Source organism: Misgurnus anguillicaudatus, chromosome 13 (genome assembly GCF_027580225.2).
Source record: "Misgurnus anguillicaudatus chromosome 13, ASM2758022v2, whole genome shotgun sequence".
In the NCBI taxonomy this organism is placed as follows: domain Eukaryota; kingdom Metazoa; phylum Chordata; class Actinopteri; order Cypriniformes; family Cobitidae; genus Misgurnus; species Misgurnus anguillicaudatus.
The window spans coordinates 25,911,200-25,933,787 of record NC_073349.2 but is presented as its reverse complement, the minus strand read 5'-3'; the positions used below and the strand labels follow the sequence as shown (position 1 = coordinate 25,933,787).

Below are 22,588 nucleotides of genomic sequence, written 5' to 3'. Positions count from 1 at the left end.
CTGGCCTAAAACTGTCAGTCACGTTTTAGTTGTCAAATAGACTCGGTTGTAATTTATTTTAAAGCCAGGCGAGTTCATATTTCTTTAAAGCAGGATGAATAAATACTTATGAAGGCATATATGTTGACTCTATTGTAAACGTTTAAATTAGTATGCGCTTGTTATATTATATAGCACTGCAGTGTGGTACATTAAAATATGTGCGGCGTCACAGTGACATCATGTGGCCACTCGCGGTGGCGCAGATGTAAAAGATGGCAGACTACAGAGGCATACCTAATATAACTATCTATATTCAGTCTTCCTAAAGTTACATTTACCTTTTTATATTTATTAATTAGCAGACGTTTTGTTCAAAACTACTTACAAACACGAATACACAAAAGCAGAACGATTAATCCAGCGTTGGGCGGTAACCTTCCTTAAACTTATCTAAAAACTTAAACTTACCTTAAACTGCGTCCGTGTACAAAACACCATCAATATTCATAAGGCGGTTTTTCATTGGTTAATTTGTCAGTTGTCCAGCCAATCAGATCATGTCTACTAGGTGAGCGCATTCATGCGTAATTAATATTCAGAAGCCTAGTACAAAGCGTCCTACATATGTTTTGCGTCATCACGTTTAAATAACCCGGAAACACACACGGATATTGTAGCGCAGAGAAGCGAAATTGACTGGTTTTGTGCTTTTTAACCCACTTAAGTTATGAAATGGAAAAGGATTTAGCCTTTAATTCCAGCGGAGAGGAGAATGTTAAGAGTGAGGTATGTGTAGTTTTGTTTTTTTAATCAAAGAGTTGCGGATTTTTGAAGCATAGTATACACCCCTACCAAGTCAAGTTGAACCTATGAGATACAAAAAGATTTATAGATATTTATAGTATATAAAAGTATTTTAAACATATGTATTTTTTATTTATTAAGGAGAGGTGTTTATTTCTATTTTTGTTATGTATTGATCACATTGCTTTATTTAGAAGTTGTAGGGCTTATCCAGCAGTTTATTATTTATATTTTTATTATTTATTAAATATATTTCATTTTACATTTTATTATAATTTAATATAATAATATAAAATATTAAATATAAAAATATATAATATAATATATAAAAATATAAATATGTTTTTTTTTAATTAAGGAGATGTGTTTATTTCTATGTATGTTATGTATTGATCACATGGCTTTATTTAGAAGTTGTATGGCTTATCCGTCAGTTTATTATTTATTAGATATATTTCATTTTACATTTTATTATAATTAATGTCACTTCTAGATTGACAAATATGTCATGTTATGCTCTTATTATGTTATTACTAACATTGATTTTGGCTTCTTTGCAGATGAACCATAAATGCAATTGGGGCAAAGTCTTATAAAGGAGGATGATCCATCATTAAGGGTTATTTAGGAGTTAATGCACACCTGAAGATATTTTATCCCCATCATGTTTGTGACGGCATACCTGGCGTTCATCGTATTGGTGGGACTATGTGTGGTTTTAGAAATCACGGCCCGTCGACTAACCTCATCCCAAACCACACAGACGGCTGTCGCCAATCCGGCATTCAGACGCTTCCAGAACATCTTTCTGAAAGTGTACCTCCTTGCCCTTTGGGCAGACTGGTTACAAGGGCCGTACCTTTATAAACTGTATCGCCATTATAACTTCCTGGAATCTCAGATTGCCATCCTGTACGTATGTGGCCTTGGTTCCTGTGTGCTCTTTGCTCCGGTGGCCGGATGGCTACCTCAGTTTCTGGGTCGAAGACAGACTTGTGTCCTCTTCTGTGTGGCTTATTCAATCTGCTGCTTTACTAAGTTATCACGGGACTATTTCATGCTCATACTAGGCCGTGTTTTAGGAGGACTGTCCACCTCCCTTCTGACCACCACCTTTGAGGCCTGGTATGTGCATGGTCACACTGAGGTTCATGACTTTCCCAAAGAATGGATTCCTGTTACGTTTACTAAAGTTGCAAACTGGAACCACGCCCTGGCGGTTGCCGCCGGGCTGGTGGCAAACCTGTTTGCAGAATGGCTCGGGCTGGGACCAGTAGCTCCGTTTCTCCTGGCTATCCCGAGTCTTGCCATCTGCGGCTGGTTCGTGTTGTTCGACTGGGGTCGAGAGGAGAACTCGGAGGGTGCGCGTGGAGACAAGAGCACCCCCCTTTTAAACCCTCTAAATGGGCCTAAGTTGCAAACGTCAGCTCGGGCGCGTTTCTGGCGAGGATGTTTGGAGGGTCTTCGCTGCTTGCTGTCAGACCGCCGCGTTATGCTTTTGGGTGGAGTTCAGGCGCTCTTCGAAAGCGTCCTCTACATTTTTGTCTTTCTTTGGACCCCTGTGCTGGACCCACACGGCCCTCCACTCGGAATCGTCTTCTCCTGTCTGATGGCGGCCAGTATGGCTGGCTCAACGCTTTTTCGGCTAGCCACATCAGCCCCCTATCGGCTCCAACCCGGTCATCTGCTCTGCTTGGCGGTCCTACTGGCTTTCTTCTCCTTCTTCATGTTGACGTTCTCCACCGTGCCCGGCCAGCCCCGTCCAAGGGAATCTCTTCTCGCGTTTCTCCTCCTGGAACTCGCCTGCGGGCTTTATTTCCCAGCGGTGAGTTTCCTCCAGGGCCGCGTGATCCCAGTGGAGAGGAGAGCCGTGGTGTTGGCATGGTTTCGTTTGCCCCTACACCTCCTGGCTTGCCTCGGGCTGCTGGCTCTGCACGGGGAGGTTTCTGGCGCAGGTGCGGGCGAGGCCGGGGGTGGCACCAGACACATGTTTGCAGGCTGTGCGGTGATGATGTTGGCTGCTCTGCTCGCTGTGGTCAGCCTTTTCACTGTGGGCAGGAATGATGCGGACTTGAGACTAGAGGGAACCAAATTAGATGGAGAAATATGAGTAGGGCAGAGATGAACGCTGGATGATCACAGTGAGAAAGAGTGTTTGATATAGTTTTCTATTTAAAAGCTAAGTTGGTTAAACAATTGCATTTATGTTTATTTCCTTATTTCATTGTTAGTTAAACAGGTCAAGTGCTTGTAATCTGTTCTTTAATATTTTTACTTTAAGCCAAAACTGCAAGGACTTGAGATTATTCCAGACAATGAGTAATAAAAAAAGCATCATTTTAAATGCATTTGCATTCCAGCCATCAACAAAAGACCAGATGTTTGAAATTAAAATGGGTTTGGAGATTTGCCACTTAAATTAAGATGGATGTACAACAAATCGAATTTAAATATACCATATTGTCATAATTATGTTTTGAGGAGTTTTTCTGAATAAACACATTGTGTTCATTTGGTGAATTTGTTGGATTTTCTTTTCAGAATGGTAAAAAATCTTACAAATGTTATAACATCTAACATCTATCTACTACAACTGACCATACATTCAAGTAATGGTAAGCATTGTGTTTTATTGAAATTGATGGCAACTGAATAGATTAAGGCCAATGAACAAACATTAAAAAGCACAGAATGCATCTTTTAGGAATATAAAAATAAATAATCTTAAATGAAAACAATCTATTGTGAAGTCTAATGACCACAGACATTAATATAGTTTTCATGTATTTACGTCCAGTCTTTCTGATTTAGATAAACCTCCAGCACAACATTTAAGTTTTTCTAAATCAGATTTCTCTCTTATATACCTTAAAATGTATTGAAATATTCATCTCAGACAATGTACAATTTAAATTGTTGTTGTGTATTGAAAACAAGTAAAATGAAATCAGCTGATATCTACACGGCTGTTTATGGCTTGTATGTTAGGTGGGTGAATTTAAATAGTATATAATATTTCAGATATATTGTGTTTATGATAAACATTTATTGGTTTCTCACAGTTTTTCGTCAATCAAATTATATTAAATTACATGAAGGATTGTTTTTTTTCTTTAAGCAATATTGAAAAAAATCTAAATGTTAAAAAAGTTTGTTCATTAAAAATAAACTGGTAACACTTCACAATAAGGTTGTATTAATAAACACTAGTAGATGCCTTAACTAACATGAACAATAGTCGGTTAGCCTATATTAATTCATGTTAATGCTAATGTCAATACAGTTATTCATGTTAGTTAATGGTGCATTAAAGTTTAAACGTTTGATTTAAATAATATATTAGTAAATGCCAAAATTAACATGAAGAAAGATTAATAAATGCTGTATAGTTCATGTTAGCTAATGCATTATCAATAACTTTATTGTAAAGTGTTTGCATTGTAAAGTGGCATGCTTGAAAAAAATAGATGTACTAGTGTAGGTAGACATTCGTTTTTTTATTACAGATCTAGTGTAGTTTTTATAGAATTTGAGATGTATTTGATTTCATCTCTTACACTCAGAACTGAAACTCGATGATTTCCCCATCACCACCTATTTGTAGGAAGTACAACCTGTGGCTCAGTAGACTCGTGGATGTTTTCAGTGATAACTAAAATAAAAACACAATTTCAAAATAATACAATAAAAATAAAAAAATATTCTCAGATTGGCAGTCTCATATGAGGAACACATTCTTTAGTCATTTCTAAAACTCTTTGTTTGCTTTCTTGGTAAGATTTGGCAGACGCTTTTATCCAAAGCAACTTACAATGCTTACGATCCTTACATTGTTTGTTTGGGGATCAATCCCCGTGCGCTGCCAGCACAATGCTTTAAAAATAATTATACCACAGGGCTGTTAAATGCTTTATTGTGGTTGGTTGAAAAATGTTTAATGGGTATGCATTATTTTTCGATATATGCACACCTAACCTGTCAAATGTTTAAAATAACCACCAGAGCAATGTCTCGTGGTATAAGCGGAATAATTGACTTCAGGTCCTTTGAATTATTTGAAAATAATGCACACCCGCTGTGTAATTCCACCTTGGGTGTGCATTATTTTCAAACAATTCAACAGCAGGTCGTCAATTAAATAAAGCGATGCTATAGAACAACCATTTATTTTCAATTCCTCAACCATTCAATCAAACTTTTCTTTTATGTCTCTTTATAAAGAAACTTTTTTCACTACCAAGAGCCATTTTGGAAACAGAAAGGTACTTCGGATGTTACCGGTTCTTTATGGGACCACTCAGCCAGAAATGGTTCTTCTATGGCACCTTTATTTTTAAAAGTGTGCCAACTAAGCTACAGGAACACTTGTGTGTTATATTGCAAAAAGCACCAATATTAAACCTGTGCAGAGGTGGTTTGTGAAAATGACCTTGTTTGCCCGTGCTGTGTTCAGTTTCTCATTAAAAAGGCTTAAATGGAAATCCTACAACTGTCCATAGATGGATAACTATAAAAAAGAAACTATTTTTTGGGCTTTAAGTTTATAATATACTTTGTTTATTTTGGCCATTGTGCTATACCACCAAATCGAGTTACAGGTGTCCTATATGGGAAAAACAACTAAACAAATTATAAGCAAACAAAATACCGCCATGAAGGCATTCATTGTCGGAAAACGTGATGTTAAGTAGAATTCCTAATCTTGGAATGTTCATATATATTTGCTATAATTATTCACCCAAGTACATTGTAGTGTTTATCTCCGTACGTTTCCTTGTTCTCCAGTTCTCGTAAAACAGTGTTACCCAAAAGTTCAAACATCATCACACAGATACACAGACACAAAATACTACAAGAGCACATTCACTACATGTATTTCTTTTTTAAAAACCAATAGGCAAAATAGCCCATTCCCCCGAGAGACCCCATTAGGAAAGATGCCCCAAAGAATGACGGAGGCTTCTTTTTTACCATTCGGAAAGCATTGGGTAGAACCGCAGACAGCAGGGTCGTGTGGACGTCCCCCAATACCTTGCGGAAAGCGTAGCGCTTCTGCACGCGTTCGAAAAAAGACTGGATGTTCGCCCGGCTCCCATCTTCCCAGTATTTCTTTGAGAGTCCCAAGAACTTGAGCCTGTGCAATGTGGCTCCGAGACAAATATCAGCTAGTGTAAAAGTAGGTCCACAAAGCCATAATTCACACTTTTGACCTGGGAAGAAATGAAAAGACAATGTGAAGTTGTACCGGAATACCAAACAGAATGATTTCAGCTCCAAAAAAATACAGTTTTTACAGTATTTTTACTGAAAGTTAGTAAAAATTTTATTTGGGGCAGTGCAGTCATATGTTAACTGTTTAAGAAAACATGTCATTTCAAAGTAAAATAATGTAAAATTGTAGTAATAAAAAAGTAAGAGTTTTTACTTGGCAACAACTGCCGGTGTTTTGTTGTTAACTCTTTCCCTGCCATTGACGAGTTATCTTGTCAATTAAAGGCGGAGTGCATGATTTCTGTAAAAATTTTTGGGACAGGGAGTTGGGCCGACTACCAAAACACACTTGTAGCCATTCAGCAATAAGGTGCGTGTCTACTAAACCACATCATTGCCTGGGTTGCGTATGTGTGGTGTGGGTCTATCAAAAGAAGGTCCAGATTCTGTTGGGGTAGGGGTGTGTTTGTTTAGGTGATTTGAAAAATCATTGGCTTTCAGAGATCATGCACCCCGCCTTTAAGAGAAAAGATTTGCATAAAAAAGTGTTCCTAATGAGGTTTTATGTTAATCTTTAATCCTTCGATTATCCACTAGATGGGGCACTTACCCAATTTGTAAAAAACTGAAGCAAAAAAATTATTTACTCAGTTTAAACTCTGTGTATGTTTTGATAATCGTTCTGAATCTGATCTCTAACAAAATTCCTTCACAAAAATGCAATTATTTTAGCTTTTTGCTAAAAAATATATTTTTTAAAAATACCCATATTTAAGAGTTCATAAGCAGAGAAATAAATATAGAAAGGATGAAAATTTCTTTCCCCGTTTTGTTTGTTTATTGTTTGTCTGTTCTTTCATTTGATATATTTGTATGTTTATATATTTTTAGAAGAAAATTTTCCTGGAAGGAATTTTGTGAAACTTTTGTGAAAATCACAAAAAGACAGGCAACTTTTCAAAAAAGGCTGGCGGGGAATGAGTTAATTTAACAAAAAATTTCCACAATATGACATCACAATTCAATATTTCTATAATTTAATAACCTAGTTCAATTTAAATGTAATATATGTGAATGTTTGTTTATTCGGTTACTTAACATAGAACAAAATATATGTACAGAAAATGTATTACCGACAAAAATGGTAACCGAACAGGTGTAGGCTGAAGCCGCAACTAATTGTGCCTACCCTAAATAAACCCAATATATTTGTGACCCTGGACCACAAAACCAGTCATAAGTCACACAGGTATATTAGTGGCAATGGATTTTTGTATGGGTCAAAATTATAATTTTTTATTCCAAAAATACTTAGGATATTAAGTAAAGATCAATGTTCCATGTAAATATTTTGTACATTTCCAATACATTTGTCAATAGTAATAGGTGACTTCATTTGGCCAACTTTAAAAGCGATATTCTCAATATTTCAATTGTTTTGCACCCTCAGATTCCAGATTATCAAATAGTTGTCTCAGACAATTATTGACATCTCATTACATCATATCCCAAACATCAATCGAAAGCTTATTTGTTCAGCTTTCAGATAATGTATGAAAAAAAAATCGTGGTCTAGGGTTATTCATTAATATATTTTTACATATTGCTCAAGTTGGTCTTTTGGTTAGCAAAAATTATTGACTTCACGCGTACCTTGATATTCCAGTTTTCTTTTCTCCAGCTCTGCCTCTACTTGGTCTAGTACCATGGCCAACTCACCAAGGATTTTCTTCAGGTAGTTCACATTGTCATGGTCCAAGATCTTCGCCTACACAAATAGAGAGATTTAAGTTAAAAAAGGCATCCACATCCTATTTCCTTTTGAGATTTCAATATGACCACAGCATTATTTATGCATTTGGCAGATGCTTTGCTTACTCACAGTCACTCACATTTTATCAGTATGTGTGTTTTTCTTGGGAATTAAACTAGGGATGCACCAATACGATACTGGTATCGGGTATCGGCCTCGATACCACATTTTCTAAAGTACTCGTACTCGTTAAAAGTCCCCCGATACCAGAGAAGGATACCACGGTCTGAGAAATGTCTATGTTTGAGTAGCGTGTAAGGGGTTAATGTATCTTGTGTTGTCCAAAGAGGCAGAGTTTACAACATTTTAACATTGTTAACATTTTTTTATAATTATTTATTCTGTAATATGTTGCATACAACATGCTTTTCATTTTAAATAATGTTCTTAATTACAAAGAAGATGTTTTTTTATTAAGTACTCGGCATCGGTATCGGCAAGTACTGAAATGCAAGTACTCGTATTCCAAAAAAGTTGTATCGGTGCATCCCTAAATTAAACATATGATCTTTGCACTGCTAACGCAATGCTCTACCAATAGAGCTACAGGAACTCTCACAATATCTCTGAAATTGATTTGGTCGTGTCAATAGTAACATGAAGTCTTTACTGTTGACTTACCATGAGTTTTTTCTGCTTGGAGAGGTATGGTTCTGTCAGCTGAGGTTCTTCGTGGTCCAACTTCATCAGTTCAGATGCTGCATTTGCCAAATGTCCTGAGAAAAACATCCCAAACATACTTCTTCATCTGTATTTCATATTCACATCATAAAACCACAGACATTTGTGTTGTTGATATCTAAGTCTTGTAGCATCATCATGAATTATATGTATGCAATATTGTGGTAAACAGGCACGACTACTTTAAACATTGTTTAAATGTTCTTGACAAGCAATTAAAGATTTTAATATTTATAAAATTAAAGCAATGACTACGATAAAAATCAACCGGCTAAATGGATTCCTTCCAAGTGCACCATAACAGAGATTTATTTGCAATTACTGTATGATGCATTTCCATGACATCTCCTGCATTAATTTGGCTGGATAAATTTTACTTCAAACTGACACATTGCGTAATAGGCAAGCGGTGCAGATCTAATATCGATGAATTGCACAAAATAGGACAATGTTTGAGCAGTTTAGCGTGACAAGGATGTCGTGTCATTTTACAGTCAACATCTGAGGTAGCGATTTGCTTTTACAAAGGAATAAAGAAACTCCCAGACTGAGCAGATTATGTGAAGAATCAAATACTGAAGTTCATGTATTGTATTCCACAAAGGAAATGTTCATTTTATTTTTGCTATAGCTTTTGTATAAACTATTAACCACAAAATAAAACTATACTGTCAACAGTAAAACACACAATAAAAGCTAATTTTACTGTAAACCTTTATTTACATAAATGGCCGATTGGACCAAATTGTCAAATTTTTGTTGTTTAAATAATATTTTTTGTGACCTTGTGCTTATTTGCTTTGTAACACAGTATATACAGGGCAGATTGGGAATAGTTCTTTCTGTATGGGGCAATAAAACTATACTGGAAACATTAAAACACACAATAAAAGCTAATTTTACTGTAAACCTTTATTTACATAAATGGCCGATTGGACCAAATTGTCAAATTTTTGTTGTTTAAATTATATATTTTTTGTGACCTTGTGCTTATTTGCTTTGTAACACAGTATATACAGGGCAGATTGGGAATAGTTCACTCCGTATGGGGCAATAAAACTATATTGGAAACATTAAAACACACAATAAAAGCTCATTTTACTGTAAACCTTTATTTACATAAATGGCCGATTGGACCAAATTGTCAATTTTTCGTTGTTTAAATAATATTTTTTGTGACCTTGTGCTTATTTGCTTTGTAACACAGTATATACAGGGCAGATTGGGAATAGCTCATTCCGTATGGGGCAATAAAACTATACTGGAAACATTAAAACACACAATAAAAGCTAATTTTACTGTAAACCTTTATTTACATAAATGGCGATTGGACCAAATTGTCAAATTTTTGTTGTTTAAATAATATTTTTTGTGACCTTGTGCTTATTTGCTGTGTAGCACAGTATATACAGGGCAGATTGGGAATAGCTCATTCCGTATGGGGCAATAAAACTATACTGGAAACATTAAAACACACAATAAAAGCTAATTTTACTGTAAACCTTTATTTACATAAATGGCCGATTGGACCAAATTGTCAAATTTTTGTTGTTTAAATAATATTTTTTGTGACCTTGTGCTTATTTGCTTTGTAACACAGTATACAGGGCAGATTGGGAATAGTTCACTCCGTATGGGGCAATAAAACTATACTGGCAACAGTAAAACACACAATAGAAGCTAATTTTACTGTAAACCTTTATTTACATAAATGGCGATTGGACCAAATTGTCAAATTTTTGTTGTTGAAATAATATTTTTGTGACCTTGTGCTTATTTGCTTTGTAACACAGTATATACAGGGCAGATTGGGAATAGCTCATTCCGTATGGGGCAATAAAACTATACTGGAAACATTAAAACACACAATAAAAGCTCATTTTACTGTAAACCTTTATTTACATAAATGGCCGATTGGACCAAATTGTCAAATTTTTGTTGTTTAAATTATATATTTTTTGTGATCTTGTGCTTATTTGCTTTGTAACACAGTATATACAGGGCAGATTGTGAATAGCTCACTCCGTATGGGGCAATAAAACTATATTGGAAACATTAAAACACACAATAAAAGCTCATTTTACTGTAAACCTTTATTTACATAAATGGCCGATTGGACCAAATTGTCAATTTTTCGTTGTTTAAATAATATTTTTTGTGACCTTGTGCTTATTTGCTTTGTAACACAGTATATACAGGGCAGATTGGGAATAGCTCATTCCGTATGGGGCAATAAAACTATACTGGAAACATTAAAACACACAATAAAAGCTAATTTTACTGTAAACCTTTATTTACATAAATGGCGATTGGACCAAATTGTCAAATTTTTGTTGTTTAAATAATATTTTTTGTGACCTTGTGCTTATTTGCTGTGTAGCACAGTATATACAGGGCAGATTGGGAATAGCTCATTCCGTATGGGGCAATAAAACTATACTGGAAACATTAAAACACACAATAAAAGCTAATTTTACTGTAAACCTTTATTTACATAAATGGCCGATTGGACCAAATTGTCAAATTTTTGTTGTTTAAATAATATTTTTTGTGACCTTGTGCTTATTTGCTTTGTAACACAGTATACAGGGCAGATTGGGAATAGTTCACTCCGTATGGGGCAATAAAACTATACTGGCAACAGTAAAACACACAATAGAAGCTAATTTTACTGTAAACCTTTATTTACATAAATGGCGATTGGACCAAATTGTCAAATTTTTGTTGTTGAAATAATATTTTTGTGACCTTGTGCTTATTTGCTTTGTAACACAGTATATACAGGGCAGATTGGGAATAGCTCATTCCGTATGGGGCAATAAAACTATACTGGAAACATTAAAACACACAATAAAAGCTCATTTTACTGTAAACCTTTATTTACATAAATGGCCGATTGGACCAAATTGTCAAATTTTTGTTGTTTAAATTATATATTTTTTGTGACCTTGTGCTTATTTGCTTTGTAACACAGTATATACAGGGCAGATTGTGAATAGCTCACTCCGTATGGGGCAATAAAACTATATTGGAAACATTAAAACACACAATAAAAGCACATTTTACTGTAAACCTTTATTTACATAAATGGCCGATTGGACCAAATTGTCAATTTTTTGTTGTTTAAATAATATTTTTTTGTGATCTTGTGCTTATTTGCTTTGTAACACAGTATATACAGGGCAGATTGGGAATAGCTCACTCCGTATGGGGCAATAAAACTATATTGGAAACATTAAAACACACAATAAAAGCTCATTTTACTGTAAACCTTTATTTACATAAATGGCCGACTGGACCAAATTGTCAATTTCTTGTTGTTTAAATAATATTTTTTGTGATCTTGTGCTTATTTGCTTTGTAACACAGTATATACAGGGCAGATTGGGAATAGCTCATTCCGTATGGGGCAATAAAACTATATTGGAAACATTAAAACACACAATAAAAGCTAATTTTACTGTAAACCTTTATTTACATAAATGACTAATTGGACCAAATTGTCAAATTTTTGTTGTTTAAATAATATTTTTTGTGACCTTGTGCTTATTTGCTTTGTAGCACAGTATATCAGGGCAGATTGGGAATAGCTCATTCCGTATGGGGCAATAAAACTATACTGGAAACATTAAAACACACAATAAAAGTTAATTATACTGTAAACCTTTATTAACATAAATGTCCGGTTGGACCAAATTGTAACATTTTTGTTATTTAAATAATATATTTTTTGTGACCTTGTGCTTATTTGCTTTGTAAATTAGCAGAAAACTCTATAACAGGCTTTGAAATGTGTCAACTTGGCCCATACGGAGTGTCAACTATTCCCAATCTGCCCCGTATACTGCATTTGTGTCTAGTATGCATAAATGCTGATTCTCAGAGATGCACTTACTACGTATTTCAGCAGTGGCATACTTTGGGATCATGGAGTCGGTTGTCAGTTCAGGATGTAGGATGCAACCGTGTGTGTAAGCATCCATGGGCAGCCCATCTAGCAGATCCCGGTACTGCTTTATTCTTGCATACATGGGCGTGCCTTCATCAGCGTTCAGCTGAGGTATTGTGTCTGAAAGACAAAAACATACAAAGAAAGGCAATAGCTGTGTCCAAAATCACCACTATCTCTTTATACAGTACACTGCACTGTTTTGGGTGTCAATCATTTGTCAAAATGTGAACAATATTTACAGTATTACTTCAATCTTATAATTCCTACAAGACTATTACTCTTTAGCATGCTATAAGATTTGTTATTCATGACTGGTTGTAACATGAACTAATGTATTTAAACTGTTCAGTCAGTATTTCATACAAAAACAAAAGTGAAGAGCCTGTCATGCCTGCTAATATTACTGGAATCAGGATATGCCTGGCGTTACTGGAAAAGATCAGCAATATTTTAAAGGGGTATCCCACAATGCATTGCATTGTCTGTACCCACAAAATGGCAGGGCAGCACCTGGATGAACTTTAACAAGCTGACTAATCAGTTATCAGACCTGCATCTTTTAGCTGACTGCGAAGGATCAATTTATGCATACGCTGGATCCTAAAATGCATCTCTAAGCCCACATACATCACAAATTACACACACAACACTGTATCCATGTGGTGCTTGCAACTCAGGGGTCAGGGGGTTGAGACCCAGGAAATGGTGGAGTGCACCGTGAACTTAAATACAAATGCCTGCATTGTCAGAAAAATTTACTAAAGCTGTCACTGGGACAGTACCCTTTAAAAAAGTCTTAATATGGACCATTTAGGTATCTTTGAGGTACAAAATATGCCCCTGTGACAGCTCCAGAATTGACATAGTATCACAGTTCAAAAATCGGTATCTATTACACACAGATGATGTGTCTTATTTAATGCACTATATGAAAGTCTGCTTTATCTGTGGGCATTACCACCATCCAATCTGCCCGGCTTCATTATAAATCAAAGCTGTGGACGGCTACCGTAATTCAGGTTGGCCAAAAGCAAAACGTCCAGCATAAAAGAGTGTGAACAAGCATTTTCACAATCTGCCTCTTCGAACATAAATCTATGAACACTATCCACAACAGAAGGACATGACAAATCTAACAGTAAATCTCATGCAAAATTGTTTACGTTTTATGTTTTAGAAAGCTCGCAGAACAGTATTTGAAGAGGCGTGTTTTAAAGCCCCTACCCATGTATTTTAATTATATTTAACGTACACACCGCTTTGTCTTGTTGATTTTGATGATACTTTTTTATTATTTTGAGAATGAAGTTTTACAAATCCTGTCTGGATAAAATGTGCAGCATTATGCAATGACATCATCATAATAGTTCAATACCAAATTGTGATCAATTTTCATTTTTCCCCCTCATTACATCTTTTAAAAGTTAGGGGGCTGTTTTAAATGTTTATTTTGGGGGCTTTTCATGTCTTTATTATTGACATGACAGTATAGATTTACATAGTACACGCTACAGAAAGATAAATGGGAAGTGGAAAATCACCATATGTCATTTTTAACCCAGCATTGGGTCAAAAAGGGACAAACCCAACACTTTGGTTTAAATTGACCAAGAAAATGTTTATATTTGACACAACAATGGTTAAAAAATAAAATGTGCGGACATCAGCTCCAACACCTCAAACTTAATTACAAATCTAATTTGAAAAATATAAAATATATTTTAAATATAAATATATTCATAAAAAATAGTGGAATAAAATATAATCATCTAATTTAGTGTAATATGATTTTTTTACAAACATTTTTACATAATTTGTCAAAGCTTATTTAGAAAACAGAGCTGTTTTCAGCATATGTCAGGACAAATATTACAAAAACACATTTAGAAATAACTAATAAAATGATATTTAAAAAAAGTTTTTTTGATGATTACGCTTACATGCCATCAAGGGGGAAAAAATATTCAATATTTCTCATTCTTCGCCACAATTGGCGGTTCTATTTAACATTTTCAGGTCCATAACTTTCATAAAAATGGTGCAAATGTAATTTTTTATTGCATAAAATTAACATAAATATGTGCATTGAAATAAACCTAATGCGTTCTTTTAAAAGTTTTTTAAAAAGATTTTTGAATTTCTCATCTTGCCAAACCGTTTTTGTCACTGACCCTTAAAATAAAGCAAACGTATTACATAATCTATACGTATTACACAGTCAAACTTATAAATTTGGGTAATTCTGAAATGTAAAATACTCATTAAAAATAAAGTCAAATATGGTTCCAAGCTGTCACTAGGACAGCTCTTTAAAAGGTCTTAAAGGTATTGCAGAGGATTTTCTTTTTCCGGGTGGATCATCAGCGCAATTGCATTTTTTAAAACAGTGGAGAAGGCAGTTCTTTACTAAAATTCGAGAAAATCCTCCGCTACACCTTTAATATGTACCATTTAGGTACAGATATGTGTCCTAATATGTATATGCCCTCTCTTGTACGAATGTCTACCTCTGAGGTGCTAATATGAATTGTGTAGATGCAAAGATGTACACTTTGAAAGGGTAAAACCCCAGTGACAGCTAGGGACCATTTCTTGACCATTCAGAAAAATCCACTTTGGATTTTTAAAGGCCACTGATATATGCCGATCTTACTCTGCTTTTACCACTTGACTGGGTGAGCTTAGATCAAGAACAGAGTTTTTAAACGGATCAGTGAAAAACACTTCACCTCCCACACTCAACACATAGTCCGTGTCACATCTGAGCCGTTTGAGAGAAGATATATTACACTACAACAGCAATGCTTCACTCCTATAGTGCATACAAAGGGAATCGGGAAACCGATTAAATTAAAAGAGTAAAAGAACGTTAATTGCTATACAGTTTCTTTAAAGCACACCTAACCGTGTACAATCAGGTGTTTTGTCAAAGGGAATGATGGTGCTTGTTCAGGAAACTAATTACCCGAAACACTAAAGTCTGAGTCTTAAAGTGCACCTATTTCATTGCTAAAAAACAGCGTTATTTTGTGTATTTGGTATAATATAAAGTGTTTGCGTGGTTTATGGTTAAAAAAACACATTATTTTCCACATATCATACATTTTTGTAGCTTGTTTTGTCTTATCTTATCTACATCACCAATTCCAGGAAGTAAACTGTTGCCTACAATCCGGGTGTTTGTTGTAGTCCAAGAAAGGAGATTTACGTTGGAGACGATAACTCGTGGCATCGTTTACTTTGAGGTTTGTACCTTTTGCATATCGTTACATGTACTAATACAAACTTACACACCAAAGGAAATGTAAAATCGCAAATCCGACCATAAGTGCCCCTTTAAAGTCACCCAAAAATTTAACTTTTAGTGTTTATTTACTTTTGTGTTGTTCCTAAATGAATGTTTAAGACAGACAGCCTTAGTCATCATTCACTTCCACCGCATCTGTTTGTATACAATGAAAGTGAACGGAGACCGATGCTGTCAGTATTCGACATTCTGCTGAAAACCACTTTTTGAAGATAATATTTTTGGAACAACATGCGGGTGGGTAAATGACAAAAAACATAAGTTTTGGGTCAACTTCCTTTAGGTTAGTATAGTAAATAACAGTATTAATTACAGTAGTGTGCTCAGTCATACCTCCTACAAAGTTGGTCTCTATGTAATCAATGATTTGGTTGTAGTCGCTGACGATAGTGTCTCCGTGGATGAAAACCGGCACCTCCTCGCCTAAATTCAGTCTCATGAACCAAGGCTCCTTGTGCTCTGTGAGTGGCAGACTGACGTCTCTTTCTTCACACAGTAGGCCTTTCTCATTGATCACCAGACGCACCTGTCAATAAAACACACAGTGTTGTGACATCACTACATTACAAACTGAGAACCGACTCTTGGTGCACCCAGAATGCATTGCTAATATGAATGAGTAAATCAGAACCAGAAAGTTGATAACAATAGTTGTGCTGCAGAGACTGATCGGTGCGTGTTATCACATTACAGCAAGATGGCTCTCAGTGTATTTTGTTGTCATATGCTGAGATATCCATGAAGTGAAACACAGGACACAAACGTATGCATGTACACATACCCTCTACACAGTGGTGCAATTGTAATGTATTACTGGATCTTGTTAAAAAACCTTCTGCAGTCCATAATAAATAGACAAAGATGTCAACTATGTACAAATCTGTAATAAGATTTTGTACTCTATTCATGTTTGGTGTGTTTTCGCTTAATAACAATTCAATCATCTGTGTAAATTTTATAAAAAGACTTTTATAAAAATATCAAAACTGGTACATTGTCAGCAAAAATTGTGATAATGGTCCCTACACTGCAAAAAATGATTTTCAAGAAAAAAAATATTGTAGTATTTTTGTCTTGTTTTCAGTAAAAATATCTAAAAATTCTTAAATTAAGATGCTTTTTCTTGGTGAGCAAAACGACTCAATAAAATAAGTCTAGTTTTTAGACCAAAAATATCAAATTAAAGTGATTTTGTGCATAAAACAAGCAAAAAAATCTGCCAATGGGGTAAGCATTTTTTTTTTGCATTTGGTGTTTAAGAAAAATGTTCACGATTTTTTTTGCTTACCTCATTGGCAGATTTTTTTTTGCTTGTTTTATGCATAAAATCACTTAAATTTGATATGTTTGGTCTAAACTAGACTTATTTTCTTGGGTCGTTTTGCTCATCAAGAAAAAACATTTTAATTTAAGAATTTTTAGATATTTTTACTGAAAACAAGACAAAAATACTAAGATTTTTGTTTTTCTTGAAAATCATTTTTTGCAATGTACACTTTGGCAGTGACATTCTTACTTAGTATTTTTGTCTTGCTTTCAGTAGAAATATCTAAGGATTCTTAAATCAAGATGTATTTTCTTTATGAGCAAAATGACCTAAGAAAACAAGTCTAATTTTTAGACAAAAAATATAAAATTTAGGTGAATTTGTGCTTAAAACAAGCAAAAATATCTGCCAATATCTTGAACTAAGCCTTTAAGAAAAAAGTCAACTTATTTCAAGATTTTTTGGTAACACTTTATTATAATGTTCATTAATTAACATTAGTTAACTACATTAGTTAACTTGAACTAATGATGAACTGCACTTGTGCAGCATTTATTAATCTTTATTAATGTTATTTCAACAATTACTAATACTTTATTAAAATTTGGTTAACGTTAGTTAATGCACCGTGAACTAATATGAACAAACAATTAACAGCTTTATTTCTATTAACTAACATTAACAAAGATGAATAAATACTGTAACAAATGTATTGCTCATGGTTTGTTCATGTTAGTTAATACATTAACTAATGTTAAATCATGAACATTATAATAAAGTGTTACCAATTTTTTTTCTCACCCCATTGGCAGAAATTGTTGCTTGTTTTAAGCACAAATTCACCTAAATTATATATTTTTTGTCTAAAAATTAGATTTGTTTTCTTAGGTCATTTTGCTCATAAAGAAAATGCATACTTATTTAAGAATTTTTATATATTTGTACTGAAAACAAGAAAAAAATACTAAGTAAGAAAGTCATATTTTTGCAGTGTAGCTGTCAAAAGTACACCTTTGTACCTAAAGAGTGTGTATAGTACATCAAAGGGGCCTACTGGTACCAAATGTATAAAAATTTGTACCCAAATGGCACATATTAAGACCCTTTTAAACGGTACAGCCCTGGTGACAGCTTGGGAAGATTTTTGATCATTTTTTTTTCAGACAATGTTCGGTAAGCAAATCAGTGTAATAAAACATTTATTGCTTGAGTATTTTCTACATAATATTGTATCTTGTCCGCACATTGCTTAAATGTATACTGAAGTTATATGTTAGTTATTTAGATAGATAGTTAGATAGACATATAGATTGTGTGGCATCTTTAGTTTTAGACAGCTAAGTTAGAGACAATGACTAAAGGTCTGCATAAGTCATGAATTCAGGCACAGGAATGATCCTGTTTTCTCCAAACTGTATGTTAAATGACCACAGTAAGGATAAAATCCTGCCGCATACTATCAAGACAGGTTAATCGATCAAGATAAGGCAATGGGTACTGACTGATCGATGACAAGCTTATCAATCAGCAGAATGAGGATAAGCTAATGAACGTCAGCCAGCATTCAACACTGTCTGTGCCGAGGCCGAATAATGTGTTATAAAGGCATTAGACACGTCTAATGAAGCATTTAACATCAAGTGTGCAATATCTATGCTTGACCAGACACAAAATAATCTACAGTGAACTAAATCCCCCGGAAACACAAAGACCCTATCAGTAAAATTAAAAGATCAGCAACGTTAATCTGTACTCCCTGAGATGACACGGTTGTTTTGATGTTCCCAATGTTAAATGTTGTCCGATATTTCTATACAAAGATAAGTCAGGAGAATCATGTCTCTGGAGTATTGAGAAAGGAACACTGGTGCAGAGCTTTGCCATGTTTATCTCTGTAATTCTCTGGTAAGTAAATCGGAGAGGGATTTTGGCAGGCCATTGAGTTTCTGCTCGGATTTCCATTCAAGTCTGCAAATGCTGTCATCAGCATGCAAGAAGGCATTGAGATCTCAGCCTCACGAATGTTCTGGTCAGTGTGATATTGTTGTGAGGAGTTAGGTTTAGCTTGAGATATCATGCATTCAAAACATGCATCCACCTACAGATGACTGAGCATAGACAGTACCCTTTAAAAAATGATAAGCACACCTGGTCCAGATGTGCACAAAAGAGCTAAATATGAAATCTCCATTTGTGTTTTTTACAAAGCATTATTACAATGCATTATTTATAACATCCTGAACAAAGCAACGACCCACTGCAAATGCTTATTATTTATTATCACACTCATAAGCACTATGCATGCAACTGATCTAAGCCTAGTTAATAAATTCTGAGGTTTTGTCATTACGCGAAAGTACGCGATGCAATAGACAGATAGGCCAATAAAATGCACATGCATCTCCAAGCGCAATACTGAACTCTCCTGTCCCACTGCACTGCACTGAACGCTATAGATCCATCCAGGGCTCCACCATTTGCAAGCTGTGGTGTTGTTTTTACCTTTTGAGAGCTGAAGGACTGAGTCCAGTGATAAAGGACGAGCCTGTCTTTGGAGTATGGCTTGTGTTCTATCGTCGACTCGTTGCTTTCTTCTCCGTCAATGATCTTGCCATCTTCGTCCATGGCTGAAATGGGCCACCAGCTACAGTTGGTGGGAGTAACATTGTTGGAAGACGCCATGACAGAGGATTTTGTGCGTGTGAGAGAGTAGGAGAGAGAGAGAGAGAAAGAGAGAGAGAGAGAGAGAGAGCGCAGGAGGGAGGGGAGAGATGGAGCGCGCGCAAGGGGATTTCAGCACCACGATCAGCGGCATCCCATCGCCTGTATTTATGTGTTTGTAATAAATGGTTTTTTTTTGTGCAATATACATTTATCAAACAAATTCATGCTGTAATAACCAAACAAAATATAAGAATCGTATAGACAGAAAGATGAACAGATTTAAAGGTGCATCTGAGGAAAGGTCACGGTCAGGTCAGACGCCTTAGAAGTTAGCAAGGATAGCAAAATATGTTGTGCAGTATGTGCATTTTTATCGTGTCTTATGATTTTCATCTTTTAGTGTTTGCATTGTGTATATTATACTGTGGAAATGCATAGGATATAAATTATTGGATATAGTACAGTTGTATTTAAAAGAGTTAAAATAAACCAACCATGTCAATTGAACCGGTGTGGTTTGATTAATTTAGTGGAGATCCGGTGAAAATTGCAGATGCGCATGATAAAAACGCAATTGCAGATTGTTGCCAGCAGAGGTCGCACCTTGATCTCGCCTCAGCCCCACTGCTCTATCTATCTATCTATCTATCTATCTATCTATCTATCTATCTATCTATCTATCTATCTATCTATCTATCTATCTATCTATCTATCTATCTATCTATCTATCTATCTATCTATCTATCTATCTATCTATCTATCTATCTATCTATCTATCTATTCGTCTGGCTGTCTGAAAATATGCTTGTTTGTTTGTTTTTTTGTTTACTTAAGTAATCATGTTTATTTATACGAATTATTTGTATTATTGACTATAATAAAGTCAAACTTATTTTAATATTGCAAAACATGTTAAATAACTTTTATCCAATCTATTTACAGTGTTGAAGCACTAATAGTTTAGGACCTGTTTAACCTGTTAATTAGATTACAGTCAATGTGCCAAGCTTACTTTTTCTCTCCTACCTCTCGTCTCTCCCGAGTCCCACCCTTATCTCTCTCTCTCCCTCTCCCTCTCTTCTACTTACTTTTTCACAAAAGTTCTTGCAGCCAGAAAAGAATGAGATTGTTGATTTATGTTTCCAAAATCTGACTTTATTCTCCTGAAAACATACACAGAACATTAAAGACACAAACTTCAACGACCCCCCCATATGGACATCCAGTCCCAAACCTATCCCAGCAAACATTTGGACGTGTGATGACCGCTGAAAAGACGTCCGCCCGTCACGCCCCGCCATGGTTGAAAAACAGTTCCAAAATGAAAATCCAACCGACGTCCCCGACGTCATCTGACCGCGAATCACACGTCCCCCCTGCACGGTCCGTGCACGTCCAAAAATGTCGTCTTCTGGACGGTAATATGAGTCTCTGCTTAATTCATGGGTTATACTCACTTAAACGTGCATATAAAACAGGCTACTTTGTAATAGGCAATTATAAAGGTTCTTAAAATACACAAATTCAGTCCAGTCAAACCTGAACGTCTTTACAACGTTGTAATCACGTGTATTTCACAAACACATTAAAGAACAACACATTATTTGTGGACATAAGCAAAAAAAGAAGAAGCATGTTGTGATTTAGCACTTTTTATTTTTTTTAAACCGTTTAACTATAATAACAATTTCAAAATACTTTATTATATAAAAGGATAGTTCACCCAAAAATGATTATTTAGTAATTTACTCTATCTTATGTTTCAAACCTGTATACCCTTCTATGTTCTGCTGATGACAAAGATATTTGAAAGAATAGAAAGCAGATCTCACAACCCATTACTACAATTGTAAAAAAAAATTATTGACAGTTAGCTTGGTTACAAACATTTTTCAATCTTTATGTTCAGCAGAAAAAAGAAATGTATACAGGTTTGAAACATGTGGGTAAGAAAATTATAACAATTTTCATTTTTGGGTGAACACTCTCTTTTACACATTACAGCTGTTTGGTTTATTTAGTGTATTCACAACCCCCAGCTCTTCCTGGACCGTGCTTGAGGTGGTCTGCCATAGCTGCATCTATTTCTGAGTCTCTGGCATTTGGGCTCCACCTCTTCACAGCATCTGAGGGAAGAGAAGAATATGTTTCTTTTTAAAATAAATACAATTAAAATACAATACAATACAATATATAGTATAAAAGATGTTCTGCATTAAATAAGTGTTAGATCAGTTGTGGGGGAAACAGCATTTGTCCTCTCCCTCTACAAAACCACTGTGGTGCCCTTGAGAAAGACCCTGAACTAGGTTTGTAATCGTCAAAAAAATGAACAGGATATTTCTGATAAAGACAGGTGAGCTGTGATGTCCCCTAAATACATAAATCATAGCAATGAAAATTACATCAATATACAAAAACAAGTTTTTTTAGATCAACATATTCCCTAAATTACCTTGAATAACATAATACAAAGGTGTGCCTTTAAAAGCCTTCTTTTCCAGATGTCCACCAACCCTCATATTGAACTTTGCCATAAGACAATTAGACGTCATTCTGTGAAAGAAATGTAAGATTACTTTTAAGATTACACCTTAGACAAATTACCTAAATGGTCAATAAATCACAATTAACAGTAATGTGCAACATAGCAATTGCATGCAATGTTCAAACATAAACTATGTTTTAACACTTCACAACTACTCATCTACCATGTAACAAGTGCTATAAACTAAATCCTCATCCATAAGTTTTGATGACAAGTAATGGCTTACACTGAAATTATGTTTTGATTTCTTGTTTTCAGTATGGCTGACTGTTTGAGCCACTTCGAACATTAAAACTTCTGACAAGTATTGTGTGACAGATTAAATCCTGAAATGAAGTAATATAAATAGCTGAGTTAAT

At 35.0% G+C, this 22,588-nt stretch overlaps 2 protein-coding genes and 1 long non-coding RNA gene across 4 annotated transcripts; 1 reads left to right on the top strand and 2 right to left on the bottom strand.

Moving 5' to 3' along the window:
- Positions 1-607: 607 nt before the first annotated feature.
- Positions 608-3,297, top strand: mfsd5 (major facilitator superfamily domain containing 5). The gene is made up of 2 exons (XM_055187449.2): positions 608-768; positions 1,347-3,297. Exon 2 carries the CDS (start codon positions 1,451-1,453, stop codon positions 2,894-2,896), a length of 1,446 nt encoding a protein of 481 aa, XP_055043424.1. The 5' UTR covers positions 608-768; positions 1,347-1,450; the 3' UTR covers positions 2,897-3,297.
- Positions 3,298-3,396: 99 nt separating this feature from the next.
- Positions 3,397-19,740, bottom strand: gdap1l1 (ganglioside induced differentiation associated protein 1-like 1). 2 transcript variants are annotated; one of them, XM_055187452.2, is made up of 7 exons: positions 19,520-19,740; positions 16,084-16,276; positions 12,387-12,560; positions 8,432-8,526; positions 7,651-7,765; positions 5,758-5,996; positions 3,397-4,438 (listed from the first exon to the last, which is right to left on the bottom strand). In XM_055187452.2, the coding sequence occupies exons 1-7, from the start codon at positions 19,697-19,699 to the stop codon at positions 4,346-4,348; spliced, it is 1,089 nt and encodes a 362-aa protein (XP_055043427.1). In that variant the 5' UTR covers positions 19,700-19,740; the 3' UTR covers positions 3,397-4,345. The 2 variants fall into 2 exon arrangements, with proteins under 2 accessions (XP_055043427.1, XP_055043426.1); XM_055187451.2 differs by lacking the exon at positions 3,397-4,438 and having other exon boundaries at positions 4,933-5,996.
- Positions 19,741-21,058: 1,318 nt separating this feature from the next.
- Positions 21,059-22,588, bottom strand: LOC141369318 (uncharacterized). Its single transcript, XR_012372956.1, has 3 exons — positions 22,456-22,588; positions 22,137-22,237; positions 21,059-21,807 (listed from the first exon to the last, which is right to left on the bottom strand). It is a non-coding gene; the product is annotated as an uncharacterized lncRNA (long non-coding RNA).

What these genes read in the sequence shown, in the direction of transcription:
- mfsd5 (XM_055187449.2), top strand. Translation starts at nt 1,451, where the DNA reads ATGTTTGTGACGGCATACCTGGCGTTCATCGTATTGGTGGGACTATGT.
- gdap1l1 (XM_055187451.2), bottom strand. Translation starts at nt 19,699, where the DNA reads ATGGCGTCTTCCAACAATGTTACTCCCACCAACTGTAGCTGGTGGCCC. An exon ending in TGCCACTGCTGAAATACGTA is followed by an intron (nt 8,527 to 12,386) that starts GTAAGTGCATCT and finishes TGTTTTTCTCAG; the next exon opens with GACATTTGGCAAATGCAGCA. An exon ending in CCAAGCAGAAAAAACTCATG is followed by an intron (nt 7,766 to 8,431) that starts GTAAGTCAACAG and finishes CTATTTGTGTAG; the next exon opens with GCGAAGATCTTGGACCATGA.